The 19,967-nt window shown below is 40.7% G+C and overlaps 1 protein-coding gene across 4 annotated transcripts in view; it reads right to left on the minus strand.

Annotated features, from left to right (window-relative positions):
• Window positions 1-7,535: 7,535 nt before the first annotated feature.
• The window catches only part of NBN (nibrin), a 60,713-nt gene continuing 48,281 nt past the window's right edge, over window positions 7,536-19,967 (minus strand). For 2 of the 4 annotated variants that reach the window (XM_050940863.1, XM_050940866.1), the window contains 5 exons: window positions 18,458-18,529; window positions 16,420-16,575; window positions 15,117-15,230; window positions 12,526-12,575; window positions 7,536-7,724 (listed from right to left, as the gene is read on the minus strand). In XM_050940863.1, the coding sequence (XP_050796820.1) occupies window positions 7,694-7,724; window positions 12,526-12,575; window positions 15,117-15,230; window positions 16,420-16,575; window positions 18,458-18,529 (423 nt within the window). In that variant the 3' untranslated portion in view covers window positions 7,536-7,693. Of the gene's footprint in view, window positions 7,725-12,525; window positions 12,576-15,116; window positions 15,231-16,419; window positions 16,632-18,457; window positions 18,530-19,967 lie in introns of those variants that run through there. The other 2 variants (XM_050940864.1, XM_050940865.1) reach the window with 2 other exon arrangements.

Consider the following 19,967-nt stretch of genomic DNA (forward strand, 5'->3'; position numbering starts at 1 on the left):
GAGGGTCTTATATTGTCCATTGCTCTAGTTTTGCAGCACCTCCCAAAGAGTTAACAGTGATCTCTTCCATTCCTGCTAGTGTTCCTAGGCATTCAGCTAAGTTTTGAGTGTAGGTCAGTGGGCTGGACAGAGCAGTAGTTTTCAGTATGCATGTCTAGAATTTGAATAAATGTTAGCTAGCCAGTATGTAAATAAGCCTTCTTACTGATTGAAGCAGTACTGAGAAATCTTCCTTTTATGCTAGGAGCTGCTAGTTTTGTATTTGCAACTGGCTTTTATTCACCGAATGAAAAAACGGTTAACTGTCAATTATGTGACTAATTTTTGGTGTTTTCAGAAGACCTGGACTTATTTTAAAAATTGATAATTAAATTGCAGTTAACCCGGGTAGTACTAACCTGAATTGTGTAACAATGCAATTTATATTTTTATAGTTGCCTTTGGTTCAGAAATAGGTTCTAATCCAAAGCACTGCTGAGTTTATCTTCAGGCTAAATTATAGCTATGAGGTTTTTAAAATAATTTGATCTCTGCAAGTGTCTTGGAGTTAAATCTCAGAATTGGCATACCAGACTTCACTAATGGTGCACTTAGTATGTGACTGTTTAACAGTGGTAATTGTTTAAAGAAACGCACTTGTGTAATAAACTATGGGGAGAGTTTCTTTTGTGGTCTAGCAGATTGGCTTATAACTTGAAACCTGAGGTCTGACAGGTGACTAAAGCTTTCATACTACTGAGTAACTGCAGAATTCTTGATTCAGATACAACATCTAAACTTCTCTTGAATTTTACCAAGGTGTTCACCTAAGGCACTGATTTCCACAGATTGGTGTGTTACATTATAAATGTTGTGCCCACTAATCCTGACTGAATTGCACCCTCTTTCTCTACAGACCGGAAGCAGTTTATGTGCTTTGAAGGGAATGCTGGACCTACTCACCTGGCAACTCACCAGAAGACTTCATCTGAAGTTGTAGAAAATTTAAATCCTAAATGTAATCATTCAATTCAGTTTTGAGATTAGGGTTTGGTTTTTTTTAGGCCTGTCACCCTTAAAGAAGTGGGAGGGAATTGAATTGATTTACTGGGAACCTGCTCTCGGATAAGTAAACTGAATACAGTCGGTTAGGATGATTTAGTGTAATCATAACTGGAAGAAAGAAAATTGGCATTCTTCTGGATAATCTTCACTGATGGCAAGCAATGAGCAGTGATGAACAATAGGGAGAGAAAGTAGGTAAGATAACCTACGAAAGATTCCCTTCTGACCCTGGAGGGTTTAAATTGGGACCAGACACAGGAGTATTGCCCCCCTGAAGGAAGTCTCTTCAGATGCTTGCAAACTGAGTGTGTAGATCTGACAAAAGTGGAGAGAAGACCATACTGCAACCTTATATCTCCCTCTCCCTACTAAGGCTGAAATTCTGACCAACACATTGCCATGCTCCATGACAAATAAGCCTAGATGTCCTTTGGATATTGCATTTCTGGAAGCCTTGCATTGTCTATTATGTAACAGTGAATCCATCTAGTTCCTGAAGCTGCGGAAGACTTGTTAAACTTTGTATTTAGAGTGAAAAACAATGTGGAAGAGTTTCTCAGTACTACTTCATTTAGATATATTTTTAAAGTCTTGCTGACATGCATGGTGTGCTGTTTCCACCCTTGTGGCTGTGTTTGAACTGAGCTGACAAATGGGAGCACATTACCTCAACTGGGGAGAGAAGGAGCATTTATGTTTGTAATAAAACTCAGAGATGGTTTAAGAACTGTTTTGCCTTCCTGAAAGAGGAAAGAAGTGTCTTGCTTGAAAGCGTTATACTGTCTGGGACTCTAAAGTGATGGCAACTGAAACGTCTTTTGACAGAGAAAGCAAGGCTTTGTTGACATTCGCATTCAAATGAAGTCCAAGTAAGGGTGTTGAAGATGCCATTCTGGTCCTTGCAGGGGAAACTGTGAGAATGGCTTTAAGAGGTTTGGCAAGTTTGAGGGTGATAGAGGCCAAGGAAGATCTGGATTTAAAACAGTGAGGGCAGAAAGTTTCACCGTTGAGGAATTAAAGCTGAGACCTATGGACAGATCCTCGTGCAACAGTTGAATAGAAGCCAGCATCCCTGGGGTTATTTTTTATTTTTCCCCTTAAAAAAATTTCTTACAGTGCCAAGAATGTGCTTGGGTCATAGACTTCTTTCTAGATGAGTGCAATGTAAGGATAATTTGTCCAGAATATCTCAAGTCAGATAACAGTTTAGAAACAGAGGGAGAAATATTAAGCCCAGGTCAGAGGAAGGGGTGAGACCAAAAAGGAGAGCTATCATAGCTGATATATGCTACTAGAATCACTGTCCCACCCCACTTTATTTTTGTACTGTGTTGTCTCTTGGAGGAATGTGGAAAATGCATAGCAAAGATTGTGGCCACTAATGTGACCGAATATGCATCCCAGAGGAATCTGAGTTCTCCCTGGAAAAATATTAATCCCTTTAGTTTTTTGTCAGCTTGCAGACAGGTCTGTCTGGGGTTGCCCTAGCTCTGTCTGAAGGAGAAGACCCATTCCATTTGGCATATTGATTGCCTGTGGAGCCGGTTTGTGTTGCTGTTGCTTGAGAGCGGCTAAGGGCCGAGATGAAAGACTAGGGATAAAATTTGCAAAAGCACCTAAGTAGATAAGAGCTAAATTGTGAAGGGCTTTGAAGGTAAGGACCAAATGTTTGTCTTCGATATAGTGGAAAAGGAGGAACCAGAGGAAGGATTTGAAGCATAGTGACAGGATCAACTAGGAAACAGCTTGGCAGCAGTGTTTTGAATGGACCCAAGGTGGTAGTAATTATGGTTAGAGAGGAGGTGGTTCAAATAGTCAAGTCATATGAGATCGATCAAAAAGTTTGACAATCTGGACAAGGAAAAGGTTGGTTCTTGAAGATATTGAAATGGAGAAATTGCAAGATTTGAATATACCTTGGTTACAAGGGTTCAGAGAGGGAAGTGTTGAAAACCCATATGGAGTCTTGGATGTTGGTGGCCATCAACAGTGATAGAGAAGAGGTTTTGGCAGGAACAATGGAGCTCAGTGTTTGCCATGTTCAATTTAAGTTGCCAGATCAACTAAGACAGTGGTTCTCAATCTTTCCAGACGACGGTACCCCTTTCAAGAGTCTGATTTGTCTTGCATACCCTCAAGTTTCACCTCACTTAAAAACTACTTGCTTACAAAATCAGACATAAAAATACAGTGTCACAGCACACTATTACTGAAAAATTGCTGACGTTCTCATTTTTACCATACAATTATAAAATTGGAATATAAATATTGTACTAACATTTTAGTGTATAGGGTACAGAGCAGTATAAACAAATAATTGTCTATGAAATTTTAGTTTGTACTGACTTCACTAATGCTTTTTATGTAGCCTGTTGTAAAACTAAGCAAATGTCTAGATGAGTTGATGTATCTCCTGGAAGACCTCTGAGTACCCCCAGGGGTACACATACCGCTGGCTCAGAACCACTGAGCCAAGGTGTGGAATAGGTCCTGAGTAGTGAGGCATGTATTTGAGTCATAATTACAAGTTGGTGGTCAGAGCCTATGAAAGTGGGTAAGATTGCCTAGACATTTTGTACAAGCTGTGGAGCACAAAGGACAGATACGTGGGAAACAGCTACTGAAAGAGAGGGGAATGGGAAGAAAGACCCAGCAAATGCCATGCTGAAGGGAATAAACATAGTAGCAAAGGAGAGCCATGGGAGGATGGAGTTATGAAAGCCAGCGGTGGACAGGATTTCAAGTACTAGATAGTCATAAAGTGCCATAAGCCTTCAAAAGGAGAGTGAAGATGGAGCAGAAGCCCTCACCTTTGTCCAGGAAAAGGACAGTGGAATGAAGAGGGTAGAAGATAGGTATTTCAGGCAATGATTGAAAATGCAGTTGAGTCAGTTTGGGAGTTCGGGCAATAATTGGAAAGGCAAGTGAGGTCAAAGTTGGGGTATTTAAGATGAGGGAGACTAAAGGATGCTTATTGTGAGGGGAAGAAAAGTGAGAATGGAGCCAAAGGGGGTGAGCAGTGGAATGGGATGGGGCCTCGGGAGAAGATGAGAGGGCTAGAAAACAGCCAAGAAACCTGAGTGTTAGCAAGTGGGTGATAAGGCCCTGCTGGTGATCGTGTCTAAGACCTGATACCTGTCAGCCCCCGTGGAGAGGTGGAGGGGAAGCACCGCACAAGCTCTAAAGCCTGCCCAAGGAGGGACAGGGGAGAGCACAAAGAGCTTTGACATTTTTTTGATGACACACTGTCTGCTGGTTGTCAAAGCGCTCACCTGGGATGTGGGAGAACTGGGTTCAAGTACCTGCTCCAGAGCACATCCCACTTCCCAGGTGAGTAACTTCTGGGCTGGGACACTCTCTCTCTCTCTCTCTCCTATTGGAGTTCTATTGTATAAGTAATTAAATATTCATTGGCGCAGGGACTTGAATGTGAGTCTCCCACATCCCAGGTGACTGCCCTAACCAATGGGCTATAGTCAGTCTGTCTCTGTGACCTAATGAATATTTATTTATACAAGAACAGTGAGAGATTGAGATTCATTTCAGAATACTCTATAGCAGGGGTAGGCAACCTGTGGAACACATGCCAAAGGCAGCACACAAACTGATTTTCAGTGGCACTCACACTGCCTGGGTCCTGGCTACCAGTCAGGGGGCTCTGCATTTTAATTAATTTTAAATGAAGCTGCTTAAACATTTTTAAAACCTGATTTACTTACATACAATAGTTGTCATATTATAGACTTATAGAAAGAGACCTTCTAAAAAGTTAATGTATTACTAGCAGGCAAAACCTTAGAGTGAATAAATGAAGACTCAGCACACCACTTCTGAAAGGTTGCTGACCCCTACTCTATAGCCTGGTGGTTAGGGCATTCACATGGCTTCAAGTTCCTGCTCTGAATCATGCATGCTTCCAGTTGGCTTTTGTGACAGGTATCAGGTCTTAAGTGTGCTCAGAGCCTACGGGTTCAGGCCCTGGTAGCAAGATAGGTTTGAGAATCCTGCTCTGGGGCTCAACTTGAGTTAGGGGTCCAATCCACAATGTGGTGTCAGCATTTAGGCACTTGAGTCCCCTAGGCTCCTACTAGGTTAGATGGTGGCTGAGTAGGGGCTTGCAAGATACCAGTGGTGCCTAAAATGTTGGACTTAAGTATCTAAATGCCTTTGTGAATCTGGGCTATTAGCCCTGCTTCACAGGTAGGGAAACTGAAGCACAGAGCAATGAATGAACTTGACCAAGGTCCCCTAGCAGGTCAGGAGCAGAGCTAAGATCTCCTGACTACCCCTGCTCCACTGTTAACCTTTTCTTCATGGCCTAAACTTTGTCCATAATTATTCTCTCTCTTCCTTGGTTCACCAGCATCCCCCTTCCCCTATAGAGAATGAAGAGGTAGTCTCTTGGATCGAGCCCCTTTCTGTTTGCACAAGGAGTCAAGATAAGAAATGACATTTCTCCTCATTGGAAGACAAGTAACCTGTGCAGAAGGAAACTTTCCCAGAAGAGGAATAGAAAAAGGGATAAATGCTCATTACAGCCACAAAATAAATAAATAAAAATCTGGCTCCCTGCACCTGCAGAGCTACTGGCAGGTTGAGCAATTCTTAGCATTCTCTTCAAGGTGCTTGAGCTGTAGCTGGCCTGAGGAAGAAATGGGCAAGACATTTGTGAATGATGATGGAGAAGTAAAACAAAAAACCTCAGTTTCATCTTGTGCCTTTTTCCACACAGTGTGAAAGAACAGTCTTTATAAACCAAATACTGCAGCCACACGAGTACATTTACACTTGGGAATAGTTCCCTCGACATGTGCTTTAACCTGAAGCACCTCAGAGGTGTTTAACTAGGGCCTATACATTATATACTTTTAATTTATGTTAGTGGTGCTTACTGAGATTATAGAAATAAATAGCAGTGAAGTGGATTTTGAAAAGATTCCTAGTGCGACTTTTAACACAATTGGTCCCAATAAATAGGTAAGCAGGTTTTGAGTCTTTGTATTGTTCCAAACTCATTGATACAACATTTATTTCTACTGGAACAGAACAAATGATGAAAATTTAAAAATGGATATTTGAGGTGATCTGATTTAACTGAAGTTTTGTTTAAAATGAGTATTTGTTATAAAACAATACAGTAACTTCACTCATCAATTTGGTATGTGACAATACTGAAAAGCTCAGGTTCTCAGCTTTGAAGACACTAACTTTGAAAATTCTAAGTAGCTTTGGAAACAGCAGCACGCTGATTATCTTGTTTAACAATTTAAGGAGACATCAAGGGTTTGTGTTAGATCTCTCGTTCACTGGTTGGGGCAAAGGCTTAAGAACCAGACACTTAGGGTATAATGCATTCATAATGGCTCAGCCAGTGCTCCCACAAGAGTGGCAGTTGACTATTGCTGTCTTAAAGCTATATATTGGAATCTAGATTGAGCCTGTTATGAAATAGTAGTATCTGGGTGTTTAAAAAAAAAAAAAACTCTGAATACTTGGCATGTAAAAATAAATGTATGTTTGATGGCTGGCTACATATGACAGCTGTAACTTACACTGATCACTTCAAAGTGGCAGTAACCATCTTGCTAACACATGGAACCTCATTTTCTGACTCTGAATAAGTTGGGCACAGTCTTCTTTAACAGTAATCAAAAAAGAAATCACAAGTGTCAATACTACTGCCATCCACAGACCTAAGTTTCTTCGACTACATCTAATTCTGTGCACCATGTGATTAAAAAGTTAACCAGACCTGTTAACCACAAGTCAAATCATGGTTAGCAGGTTCTAGACTGGCTTTCCTTCACCTGCTGCAGAGAGATTTTATTCTTAGCACACTAACAACAATGCTGTTTACCAGTTGGAAAACAGAGTTGTCAGAATAAAATCCCTGTCTCTAGTGGGCAGGAAAGTTTTAGAATTCTGCCATCCACAACCATGCTTACTGCCGTGGCTATTATTTCAAACCTAGTAAGGGCAGAGTCATAGGTAACATTTAAAATAAAACCCTGCATCACATTAGAAGAGGCTTATAAAGTTTCACTTTAAATAACAGCACCATTTCTGTTGCAGAAATGCAAACAGGAGCTGAAGTTAAGTCACCTTAAGGTTAAAGGGTTGTTTTAAACCAGTGTAAGTATTTACAGTGTTGGAGCCATAAGAGGGGGGCGGGTAAGGTAATCTCTTTCACCAACAGAAGTTGGTCCAATAAGAGAGATTGCTGCCCCCACCATGTCTGTTTTATGTAGTTTAAAGTGTTTGTACTTTGAGCTGTATTGTACAGCAAATGATTACTGTTACACAAAGAGCTAAACAAATTAACTGGGTCTTTTTGCAGAACAACAGAGTAATAACAGAAGTGTATCTCAAACAGACAGAAGAAAGCTTGAAGTGAAGACCTAACTATCCAGAATGTTGTACTGTAGCACTGCTTTGAAGCAAAGGAGTTTAAAGACTCGAAACCAGAAATGTGGACTCTGTACGTTCCAAAACAACGTAAAACTGATTCCGTTTTCCTTTAATAAAAGCAGGACTTAAAACAATTGTTACAAGAAGAAAATTTAAACCTCCCATATATATTGTACACTGGAACCAGCAACCATGATGTCAAGATGATTTTGCTGTAGGTTCATTGTAAATTCAAGAGAATTTATCTTCTCCTTTTCACATTAGGATCGTATCTGCAGTAAGAGGGGAAAAAATGTTATAAGTAAACAGATACCAACTATTTATTTCAGATATTCAAAGCTAAATGTTTGATTTAAACAGTTAAAAGTTGACATTTCCTTTTCAGATGGGGTCAGGAGCACACACTACTCCCACTTAAGTCAATAAATGTTGAGGGTTTTCAGCCTCTTGCAGCACTGTGTTTATTGCCAGTAAAATAAAAAGAGTTACACCTGGACTGTGTGATATTTCTAGAATTTGTGAGTGGTTTTGGTTAAAGGTAACTTACTACCTTCTAGGATTTTTAGATGCTTTAATATTGCAATCAAATGAAAATCTGTAGACATATTTCACCATGAAAGCTGCTATTTCTTGCTGCAAGAATTTTCATTGGCTAATATTGAAAGGACTTCCTCTCAATAACAATGAACTTACGATAGCGACCATGTCATATGCTACAGCTCAGTTCAGAGAAGCATTTACTAATCCCTTCCACTTCTCCTCCCACACTTGATTCTTCTCCAGCTCCTGCCTACCACTTGATCTTTTAATGAACTTTTTTGATAGGGTACAAAATGATTAACTAGTGCCCAGGAATGTGTTTATACTCTGAATTCAAACCTTGTCCTTTTTTCTCTCCAGGCCTGCCTCCCACCCCCAGCCCAAAATACAAACAAAAAACCCTTCTTCGCTTCTAACCTGCTTTGTTTTCACAGATGAATAGGTTACAGCCACAAGCAAATGATCAGGCAGTTTTACTTCCCTAAAATCTCATTCCATTTACTAAGCTTTCTTTTCTCTGAGACAGGAAAATGTCTCAACTTGTGAGCCAATTTACATCACCACATCACAACTGGAAATGTATTACAGGTCATTGCTGTTCCTAGGCAACTCATTTATCCTTTTTTGGGAAAAAGAAATGAACTGTGACTAACTATCACAGGCTGCATGCTGGTAACACTCAGAATTTGGAAAGGCTCTTTACACGTTTGAATATGCTAGAATACTTTATACCTCAAATCACTAGTTCAGCTGGTGAATTAACAAATGTGTTCTGCAACAGCATACAGGATTTTTTTTTTTTTAAAGAAATCACATTTTGTTTAAATTAGGCATAACTGATGCAATTCAAGTCCTACAGCTACTGCTACTTCCCTCCGATAGGGAAACTAAAGATACAACATATACTTTTTGGCTGAGTGGAGCAGGATGTTTGACTATTTCGGCACTACGCAGCTTTTAGCAACAGGATTGTGTAGTTACAGCTAAGGCGCGCAGTGTAGCTGCTCTTTATCGGCTCTCCTGCCACCAAAGAGCTGTTCACAGCAGCACTTGTCATCGACAAAATGTTTGTCTTTTGGGGTGTGTGTGTTTTTTAACACCTCTGAAAGACAAAAGTTTTGTCATTCAGTTGCCAGTGTAGACAAAGCCCTACACTCAACCTGATGGCATTTCTCCACTTGTCTGTCTGGCTAGAACGCAGTCTGCAGTAGTGTTGAGCTGTGTTGGTCCCAGGATATTAGAGAGACAAAGAAGGGGACCTAGTACCTTTTATTGGACCAACTTCTTGGTGAAAGACAAGCTTTCGAGATACATAAAGCTCTTCAGATCTGGGAAACATGCTCAGTGTAACAGGTAAATACAAGGAGTAACAGATAATTTAGCCTATGTAGTTAACACACATTTCAAGGGACCATTCAAGGCGTAAGCACTGACTCCATGAGTGCTCCAGGGCTGAAGCACCCATGGGAAAAATAATGGCTGGTGCTCAAGTACCCACCAGCAGCCCTGCAGATCAGTGTCTCCCCCTTCCTCCCAGCACCTCCCACCTGCCTTGATCAGCTGTTCTGCAGTATGCAGGAGGCACTGGGAGGGAGGGGGAGGAGTGGGGCAGGAAGAGGCAGGGCAAGGGTGGGGGAAGGGGTAGGGCCTGGGGGAGAGCAAGGGTCAAGCATCCCCCAGCATCTGAGTAAGTCAGTGCCTATGATTTAAGGTGAAGTGGCTTGTTACCCCTCCAGTTTGGTGGGGAGCAGCTGGGCAGGCAGTTTGTGGGCTACAGAGTGTTGTAATATGCCATAAATTCCACTTTCTGTTCAGTCCATGATTTTTAGTGTCTAGCAAAGTTATGAATTTAAGTTCCCAGGCTTGTCTTTTGAAAACATGCAGGTTTCCTTTGAGGATGAGAACGGATAGGTCAGAGATTGAACACTTTTTGCTAAGTGATCATTCTCTCAGAGATGACAGAGTGTTTTTGTCTTTTATCATTTTCCTGTGAGAGTTGTCGAGAGCATAACTATTGTCTGGCTTCACCCACCTAGTCAGACATGCCAACTCTCATAGAAATTGTGACTCTCACGATCAGTTTGAGTAAAATTAAGCCGCACACATGATCTCTCAATAGAACTCTCAAATGTCAGGGTTTTTTTTCATATTTCCAGTGAAACAGGAGTTATCCCACTCTCAAGGAAGGAATGTGGTTTCTCTACCTGGCAGTTAATTCCAAAGTACTTTGAAAGACAATGAGAATTTATTTACATATCAGATAAACAAAGCTATCAGACTAACAAGAGAAGAGGGGAGAAGAGACACTGTGGCTACCCCAGCAAGGAAAAGAAACTTCATATTGGACTATGTCTACACTACAGCTAATGTTGGCATAATTTACGTTGCTCAAGGGGGTGAATAAATCACCCCCCGAATAACTTAAGTTACACTGACATAAGCGCCAGTGTGGACAATGCTATGTTGATGGAAGAGCTTCTCCTGCTAAAATAGCTACCGCCGCTCACAGGGGCTGGAGTACTAAAGCTGACAGGAGAGCACTCTCTGACCTAAAAAACAATATGATGTATTGCCACCCTAACTTCTGTGCTGCTCCTGGCGAGGCACTGCCTTCAGAGCTGGGTGTCTGTCCACAGCCCCCCCTGCTCCCCGGCCATCCAGCTCTGAAGGCAGCGCAGAAGTAAGGGTAGCAATACCGCAACCCCCCTAAAATAATCTTGTGACCCTTCCTGCAACTCCCTTTTGGGTCAGGACCTCCAATTTGAGGAACATTTGTTTCCCCCACGAAATCTGTATAGTATAGGGTAAAAGCACACAGACGACCAGATTTCACAATCCGTAACGCGTCTCACATGGCTGTGAATTTGTTAGGGCCCTACTCATATCATATTCTACTGCCCAGGCATTTCTATCCTTTTTTACAGAAGAGTTTGGATTCTGCAAATTGGGATTTTTGCATAATTTTGTCAACTGTAAAATTAAAAAATCAGAGCTGGAATTTTTCTGGGTTCTTCCTCCCCTAGTTAAAAGTTCCAACGGTAGCAGGTTTAATGAGCAATGAAAAATTAATTGTTTCTAAACAATAATATTGTTGGTGAAGTTGCAAATAAGGATTTAACCAAGTGAATGTGTGTGAACTGAGGGTCACTCTTGTGATTACTGAAAAAAGAAAAAAAAAGAGCTCTAGCAATAATCACAAAATACTTCATTCCAGGTTACAATCTATACATACACATACAAGTAAACTATATAGTTTACAATACATATCATACAATGTGCACATGTCGGAACAGTGCTGAACAATACAGTGACTTTTAAAGAGAAGAACTGAATAAACAGAAGCAGACCGCTTAGGAGTGGGCTCCCATTTTTGTTTATTATTAGAGACTGGGTTAGGACTCATGCCTAGGAAAAGAGGCTGTAGAGAGGCCGAGAATGAACTGGCCAAGGAATAGTGTGGAAGAAGAATCTAATGTCTTCTCTAAAGAGGGCAGACAGGGAAGGAGGAGTAGAAGTAAAATGAGGATATCAGCAGAAAACTGGTAAAGAGGGTTTATGGAAGAGAAGGTGCTTTACACAGGGTAGATTTACAGATGTACAAGATACAGCAGCATAACAATATCTTGAGCCAGGATAAGAGCCATCACCTCACTCCAGTGACATGGGTCCTGCCCAAACAGAGGCATTCTGTGACCTGTAGTCCAATCAGGAGCCACAGAACCAGGGGAACAGTAGGCTTCTAACAGCATGCTGGGTATAAAAAGGCTTGCTTTATTCTGGAGAGAGAGATCAGGAAGATGGCAAGACCTGTTCAGTCTCTCTACCAAAAAGGAAACAAGGAAAGCGCAGTATTGATCTTTTTATGGAGAAAGGGGCGAAGCAGCAACCTGGGCAGAAGCCTGGAAATGAATGGGGGAAAGGCCCATTTAGGATCCCTGTGTGAAAAGGTATGAGCCCCTCTGTAAAAAGTGGAGAGGGTCCCCCCAGACTGATTACAGCACTATAACCCAAGCAATCTGTTTTTATTTTGGACTAGTTTTGTTTATGCTGGAAAGGGGAATCTCTGGTTCAGCCAGAGCAAAACCTTCCAACCAATAGGGAGACAGGCACTGGCAAACTCTGCTAGCAGGAAGGAAAGCTGCATCCTCACAAGTAGGAAAGTGATTCTTGATTCAAACTTAATGCCAAGGTTCCTGGAATTGGGGGCTAAAGTGGAGTTTATAGGACGGAGATGAAGTGGCAACAATTCTATCTGAAAAGGCTCTAATTACCATAAGACTAGTAGTTTTGAATGTTGCATTAAAAGGAGTCATGTATGGCCCAGGAACTGATGAAGTTTAAGGTATAAAGAAAGTTAGGAAAGAGCAGAAGAGGATGCCACGTTCTACTCATATGTGGTATCAAGAAAGGAGGCAGCCAATGGAGCTTTAGCCATCGTGGTTTAATTACAAAACTGAAATTTATCCAGAAAATAAGTGAGGTGATTTATAACATATCAGACCTTTTAAAAGCATTAACAAAAAAATCCCTTACCTAAAGAGATCATCAGCGAGTGATTCCTCTCTTGCATGCCGATTCTGTTCCTGACAAAATAAAGTAAATCTCTTCACTATTGTTCATACTAACACAACAGTCCTGTACTGAGACATCTTGCTGTGAATACCTCACATACAATGCATTTTACTAGAATGTCAGATTATGGTTTTCAATTTTTAAAGTAGGCCACAGTTACAGAAACCAATCTGAAAAACGATCAGACACTTGTGGGAATGTCTTCACTGTAGTTAGTCTTAGCCCATGCTCTTACACGTTTTTGCCCAAACCACTCTCATCCACACACAAAACCCTCAAGCATGTACTTATTTGGACTTTGAATTTATGCTTGCTTGCATGGGTAGGGGTACGGATTAAAGTCAGAACTGTGGTTTAGCTCAGGCTAGAACTTGCCTACTTTGCAGTGAACATGCAGGCAAGATCACTCGAGTGCTGAAAGTCCTACAAAACCCTTTCCCACAATTTTCTCCAAAGGACCGAGAAGTTCTCCCACAATTTACTGTGAAAGAATATTAGAGTTTCTGCACAAAAAAACCATAGGCTATGTCCCCAGACATTCATGGATGAGGGCAGTAACAATGAGGACACAGTAACAGAGGGCCAGTTTTGTTGTGGGAATGCTCATACTCAGGCTAAGCTAACTCAAATGCTCAGACCCAGGTGCCAATTACCTGGGCTAACTGCACAGTGTAGCTGTCCTGTGTCAGACAAAACTGAAGGGGACGGAAAAATATCCAGGGCTTTACATTACTTGTAATGATGGAACTTTCAAAAGCAGGAATGTCAGACTAAAACTGCAACAAGCGGAAATCTATTAGTTGGTCAAAATTTTGAGTTTTGTCACAATTAGTTTTAAACTCTGAAACTAGTTCAGCAGTGGTGTGAAGGCTCCTTTACACAGTGTCAAGTAGCTGTAAGTTAACGTAACTTCTGCCAAGGAGATGCAAGTTAAAGTAATGGATGACCTACTTTAGTTTACAGCTATCTAAAGCTTCCTGCTACAGAGTTTTTTCATTTAGTGCTATCATCTTTCAGCAACTGAGTCTGCACTGCACCAACTTCGAGTAATTAAGTCTAGTCTAATACAAGTGATGAGTTATACGGGTGTGTAAGTGGTATGTTGTGAGTCTAAGTTAAAATCTATGCTCTCTAAGTGTAACGTATACTTTGGTGGCAAAAAGGGAAGGGACAAAAGGAGCTGCAAATTTCACCATTTTAAACTGTCCTCTGAGTTTGATCCCTTGTTTTGCTATAATATTTTCAAGAGTTGAGCCGGAGAAATGCTGAACATCCACAACTGAAGACAATACAAGCCGCAGAGCTTTAGCATCTCTCAGGGTTAGGCCAACATCCTGCATGGTACCTTTTTATGCAAACTATATTCTAAACTAGTTTAAAAAAACTGGGTAACAGCATACTCTCAAACTGTGGTCTGCTGACCTCTTCTAACCGGAGTTGCTTCTGTCATGGGAGTAAAGCATCTATGCCTGTTTTCAAGAGAGGATACTTTGTTAATTGGAATCCAGGTTATGATTAATTTTAGGGCTTCCATAGGCTTTTTTAGCTACCTGAGCTGGAGGGTAAGAGGGAAAAAGGAGTCAGAATCACATCGCTGCACTGCTTGTGTCCTTCATAGGCGTGCCTCATATAAATTCAACAATGAGTAAATTTGTGGTGGATGCCAAATTTCAACATGGCTGGGAGAGATTATGCAGTGCTTTCCTGCAAGGTAAAACCTAACACTGAAATCAACGGTTAAAATCAGTGAGAGGAAATAAACAGCAAATACAAAAGTGGGGATGGAGTAAAAACCTCAAGAATTCTCACCTATTGCATTTTCTCCTTAATACTGTTGTATTACCTTTCCAATTAACCAAGTAATATTGATACCACAGGAAAGATACGGAACCTGGAGTGGGAGACTGGAATGGAATGTGGCCTGAGATGCTTTTTTAAAGAAGCATCACACAAAATGAAAAAGTTGAGAACTGCTACAGCAAGATATAAATTACGTACAAATGGAAATATGTTCTCTAGTTAAAAACACAATATTCAGTCTCCTGATTACAACATGCACATCTCATATATTTTTTTCATCTGAATATCAACTGCATTCTAGTCTGTGAGCAGACCATCAGCAGTGCTGCATTGAGTGCCTTGAACACTGAGGTTGCTGAGCTTGTTAATGTAAAAACTTTCACTGTCACACTCAGAATTCATGCAGGGCTAAGCTTCAATCAAATGTTTATTTTACTCAGTCATTAAAATCACTTTCTCCTAGATCAGTGCCTTTTGCTTTACAGCAGTCTCCTCCGCACCCACAGTATGAAAGAGTTAAACATTTTATTACATTTTTTATTAATATTACATGTCAGATTTATCCAAAAGAATCAGTAGAGTGTCAGCCTTATCACGGAACCCCTTTTGTTTATTTAGGTCACATCTCTAACATCTTTTTGGATGTGTTAAGTGGCAGATTTGTTCAGCACATAGGCTCAACTTTTAGTACAGAGCTGCCCTGTTCTTGGGAAGGACTGCAGTTGTTTTGTTGCTTGGAAAGAATTCCTTACCTCCATTTCCTGCCTTAACCATTCTTCCAACTGTGAATTCTTTTTGGCATGGTGACCTATCAGATCTGATCCTCCAATAATGTGTGGAAGTTGTCCTGCTCCAGGATAAGGTACCTGTTGGACAAGAAACATTTGCTGTTATAGTGCAGGCTGACAACCATGCAAAACAAGAGTAGTCACCTCTAGTAAATTCACAGTGGCAGAATACCTTTCATCCAATTTGTCTAACAGTATCTACGTAATGAATATTTCTACTTAAATAGCACACCACCTGCAAACTCTCCCCTAAAAGAAAGACCTGTGACTAGTTATATTTTTAATTTGTTAAATTAATAAACTAATACATTTAAAATGCATTTGAAAACAACAGAAACTGATATTTTAAGTTTCTAATCCAGTCTGATGTACAGAAGAACTTGTAATACAGAACGAAAAGGATGATACATTAAAAGATATTGCATGTTCTATTAAACAATTTTTAAATGCTACTTGGAACTACGGTAGGTACAATATTTTCATACACATGTGATTTTCAAGATGACCATGTCCATTTAAAGGCATTTAAATTTTTTACTTAAATGTAGTGTATTGCATATCTCAGATTACACTGCACTCTCTCTTTAAATTCTGCACTGAAGCTATATTCCTACAATGAACACAAAGGTTTGTAAAAGTCACTCTCAGAACCCAACTGATCTTAGTTTTATAAGATATGCATTTTAGTAGTTATGTTTAGAAATCCAAATTTTCGTAGTCAAAACGTCAAGCCAATATGTGTTCTCAATAGGTTATTTGAAAGTGACACAGTAAGCCTACGAGGAGATACAACCTGAAGTTATAATACTGTTCAAGAGCACAGCATCATTTAATGAGTCAGCTTGAGTAAGAACTGCACAAGCCTCCAAAAAGAACACAGGTCTCTAGGTAATCATCTGGTGGGAGCAGAGATGACCTGTGCTGCTGATGGGGGGAGATGGAGGTTGGTGAGGGCATGCTCAGTCCATGTGAGCATGCTCAGTACAAGGCAAGGAGCAAATCTGGGGGGCACGTGACTCTGCATGCCCCCCCCGGGTTGCCTCTGGGTGGGAGGTAACCTTCTCTGGTATCTGTCTGATAAATTAGTACAAAAATAGCCACTGTATTTTGCTCTTTACCACAATGGTGATAGTAAGTTAATAAAATATAAGTGGAAGTAGAATCTCTAAGAATGCCTTTCATCTAATAACATGTCTATCGTATTAGCAGCACTTACACGGCTATTTCAAACAGTGCCATCTTGTGGCAGTTTAAAATATGCACTCACCTTTTTGAATTTCTTAAAGTTGTTCAGTTGCTTATAACTGATTTGTGCAGCAACAAGACTATTTGGCCTTGGATGACTAACAATCAGTGATCTAAATTCAGTCAACAAAAGTCTGCTGGGCAGATTGCTGGAGACATCTTGAAGTCCGTCAGTGTTCTTTTGAGAAGAAAAAGGGGAAAGGAGAACTTCAAGTTGTTCAGTAAACTAAAAGCCTATTTTTAAGAGATTAAAGAATATACACTTGACGGGTTAGAAATGGAAGGCAGATATTAGCTCAGAACATAACAGTCTAGATAAGGCTTAAAATTTAAAACTAGATTTCTAGTAAACTAAGGCTAACCTTAAGTGTTACCCCTACTCTGGGGAAACTCGGTCCCAGGTGGTTCCTCCCCTTACCATGTGGCTTTGGGGGAAAAACTGCAGGGAAGAACCGGATTTGGGCTTGGATCTACACTGCAGCTGGAGATGCAGTTCCCAGCTCAGACAGATGTACAAGCACTAACTTTGATCAAGCTAGCATGCTAAAAACAGCAGTGTAATCACTGCCGTGTGGACATCATGAGCTAGGTCCAGTGGTGTGCAAACTGTGGGAAACACCCAGAGGAACATTCAGGGGCAAGTGGCAATGCAAGGCAACTTGTGCCAGCTCCGTGCAGTAGGGCCTGGGCCACCGCCACAGGGGAGGTGGGGACAGAGCGCCACCTCCACCCCAACTCACCTCAGCGGGCCACCCAGCCTGTGGATCAGTGTGCCGCGCCAAGTTCCACCCCCAGCAGGCTCTGTGCCCAGCTCTGGCTCCGCCCCCAGAGACCATCACATGCAGCCTCCCTCACCCTGAAAACCGGAGGCGGGAGGGGCAGAGGAGAAGGTATTGGCCCTGCCCTACCAGTGAAAGACTGGCTGGAAGGTAGAATAAGCCTGGTGCAGAGGAGGCCTTGGCTGTGCAGTAGCATGTATATGTGTGGGGTGTGCGCGCGCATGTGTGTTTGGAAACAACAAACAGATTCCTTTAATGGTAAGGGGGTGGGCGTGACTGGAAAAGTTTGCACATCACTGGACTAGTCAACTGAGTACGTACCTGGCATCTCAGATGGGACTGTATTCCAGCCCTTAGCTCGTGATGCTGCCTGCACCACCCTGCCTACCCTGCTATTTTTAGCAAACCAGCTTGATCACAGCTATCACATGTACATCTACCCGAGCTGGAAATTACATCTCCAGCTGCAGAGTACATGTACCCAGAGACTCCAGCCCATAGGAGCAGCTGCAGAAGCAGCCAAATCAGGGACCTTTGGACACTGAGACAACTTCCTATGGTTCTGACTGGACTTTCTCTGGCCTGTGCTGATTGACTGTTTGCTTCAACCCTCTACCCCTCACGATCTCTTCATGTCATCTTCACTCCACACCTGCTCTCTCAACTTCTTCTCCACTGCCCTGTCCTTCACACACCTCCTTTCTTTCAGTGCCCCTTTTTCCTTCATTTCCTCCCTAATTAGCTGATCTTCCAACTCCTCAAAATAATGGAATCAATATGACATTTGCAGCCATCATATTTTTACTATGCTTGTGTGTTATACCCTTTCACTCACCCTGTGTCTGTCTGGTCTATTCATATTATAAACTCTTTGGGACAGGAACTCTACTAGTATTTGTACAGCACCTAGCACAAGGAGGGCCTATTCTTGGTATATGATTACCATAATAAACACGGTTAATCATAATATTTTGGTTAAGAGTGTGATTTATCTCCCTTCCTCTATGGTAATAATCTACATGGGATAAGCACTTTTATACCAATGTAACCGCATCCACATAAGAGAAGTTGGTGGTGTACCTGTACATCTTTGACTATATACTGATATAGTTAAAGCAGTACAACTTTTATGTTTAAATAAGCCCTTATTCATCAAACCCTCCTATGTCCACTGCACACATATGAATTTAGTTTAAAAAGCAAAAAACTGTGGTACATTTCCTTCACATTTCTGAGTATTAACTAATGCTAGGTATTCCTTGCATTTGACTAGTTTCTTACCAAAACTGATGATTCTTGCTTAATCTCAATTTTCTTCTTTGTAGTTGGAACAGCACCAGGTTCATTTTCTTGCTGTTTGACCAAACAATTTTAAAGAGCAATCATTGTAAATGTAAATTATGATTGCATATTTACAAAAAAAACTAATATACCCTGGACATATACTTTAACAATGAATTGTTCTAATAAAACCACTGCCCCTGGTTTGTTTGGATTATTTTTTTTTTAGTATAAGAAAACAAAGTGTTTTTCCTTAAGAATTCATAATTCCTAAAATCCTACCTGTAAGGATTACGAAAATCACTAAGTTTTCATGTATGAATCAAAGTATTAGTTTTCTATTTTAAATTATATCCCAGAGTTCACGGTCAGGAAATAACTAAATGTAAGTGTCAATTTGGGAGCAATTGTGATTAGGATCAAGGCTAGTCTCCTCACAGCCTGTAGTTAAAGAAGGGAAAGCATAATACTACACATCACAATTTTGCTCAGTATCTAATAACTTCCTCTAAGGCTTTTCTATTTCTGCTATAAAGGTGTGTTGATGTCACAAATGGTGTTTGTTATGAAAAAAATCAGGTGGGAAAGGTGCTAGTATCAACACATTTCCTAACGTGTTTACTTGCAGTGGCCCAAGTGGTCAGATTAGATTAATATTTTGCCTTTTATAAAAAGTCCCTGGTCATTTTTGGCTCAATACCAAACACATTCTTTCATACCAGAAAACTAAAGCCTTGCCTACACTTTTACCTCAGCCACATGACCAGAATCTCAGTACAAATCAGACTCTGCACCCTCAGATTCCAGAAAGTGTCCAAAAACACTTATCTGACCTCTGAAAAGGGACACAAACAAAAAAGGATCCTAGGCCACAGTTATGAGGCAAGAAATTGTCTACCACATGAAGAATTAAACTTATAATAAATTCTGTAGTTACTATGTCTAAAGAATCTTTAGAAGTGTTCTCTTCCAGGTGAATGTCATCAGCTTCCTTAATTTCAATAAACAAGTAATTTTCGGTGCTGACCTTCCACAATATAGGTGAAGTGGGGGGATTCTTTACTGTATAATGTAGAGACTTATTTGATGCTAAGAAAAAATTCCATTAATACAGCACTTAGGCCATGTCTACACTAGGTCATTTTCCTACCAGTGTAGATTAAGCTTCAGCAACTTGTGGTGTTTTTACCACTATGTCAATTAAACCTAATCCTTGTTCCCTTAACACCTCTACATACACACACTTGTCCCCTATGCTTTTAATAATATCCTTCTCTCAAGCATCTTCTCTTGTCCTCTTTCAAATAACTTATTTTTAATTAGACCAAACATCCAGTGCCTTCTATTCTTCCTCTAGGACTTTACTTCGTTCTCAAATTTAAGAGTCAGTAATCACAAGCTCATAACCACACAATCAATCACATGAGTCCTTATTTGTTATAACCCTCCGTCTGCCTGCTGTCACCACTCACGTTGTCTAACTTTGATTATACACTCTTTGGGGTAAGAA

This window comes from Gopherus flavomarginatus, chromosome 2 (assembly GCF_025201925.1).
Source record: "Gopherus flavomarginatus isolate rGopFla2 chromosome 2, rGopFla2.mat.asm, whole genome shotgun sequence".
Taxonomy (NCBI): domain Eukaryota; kingdom Metazoa; phylum Chordata; order Testudines; family Testudinidae; genus Gopherus; species Gopherus flavomarginatus.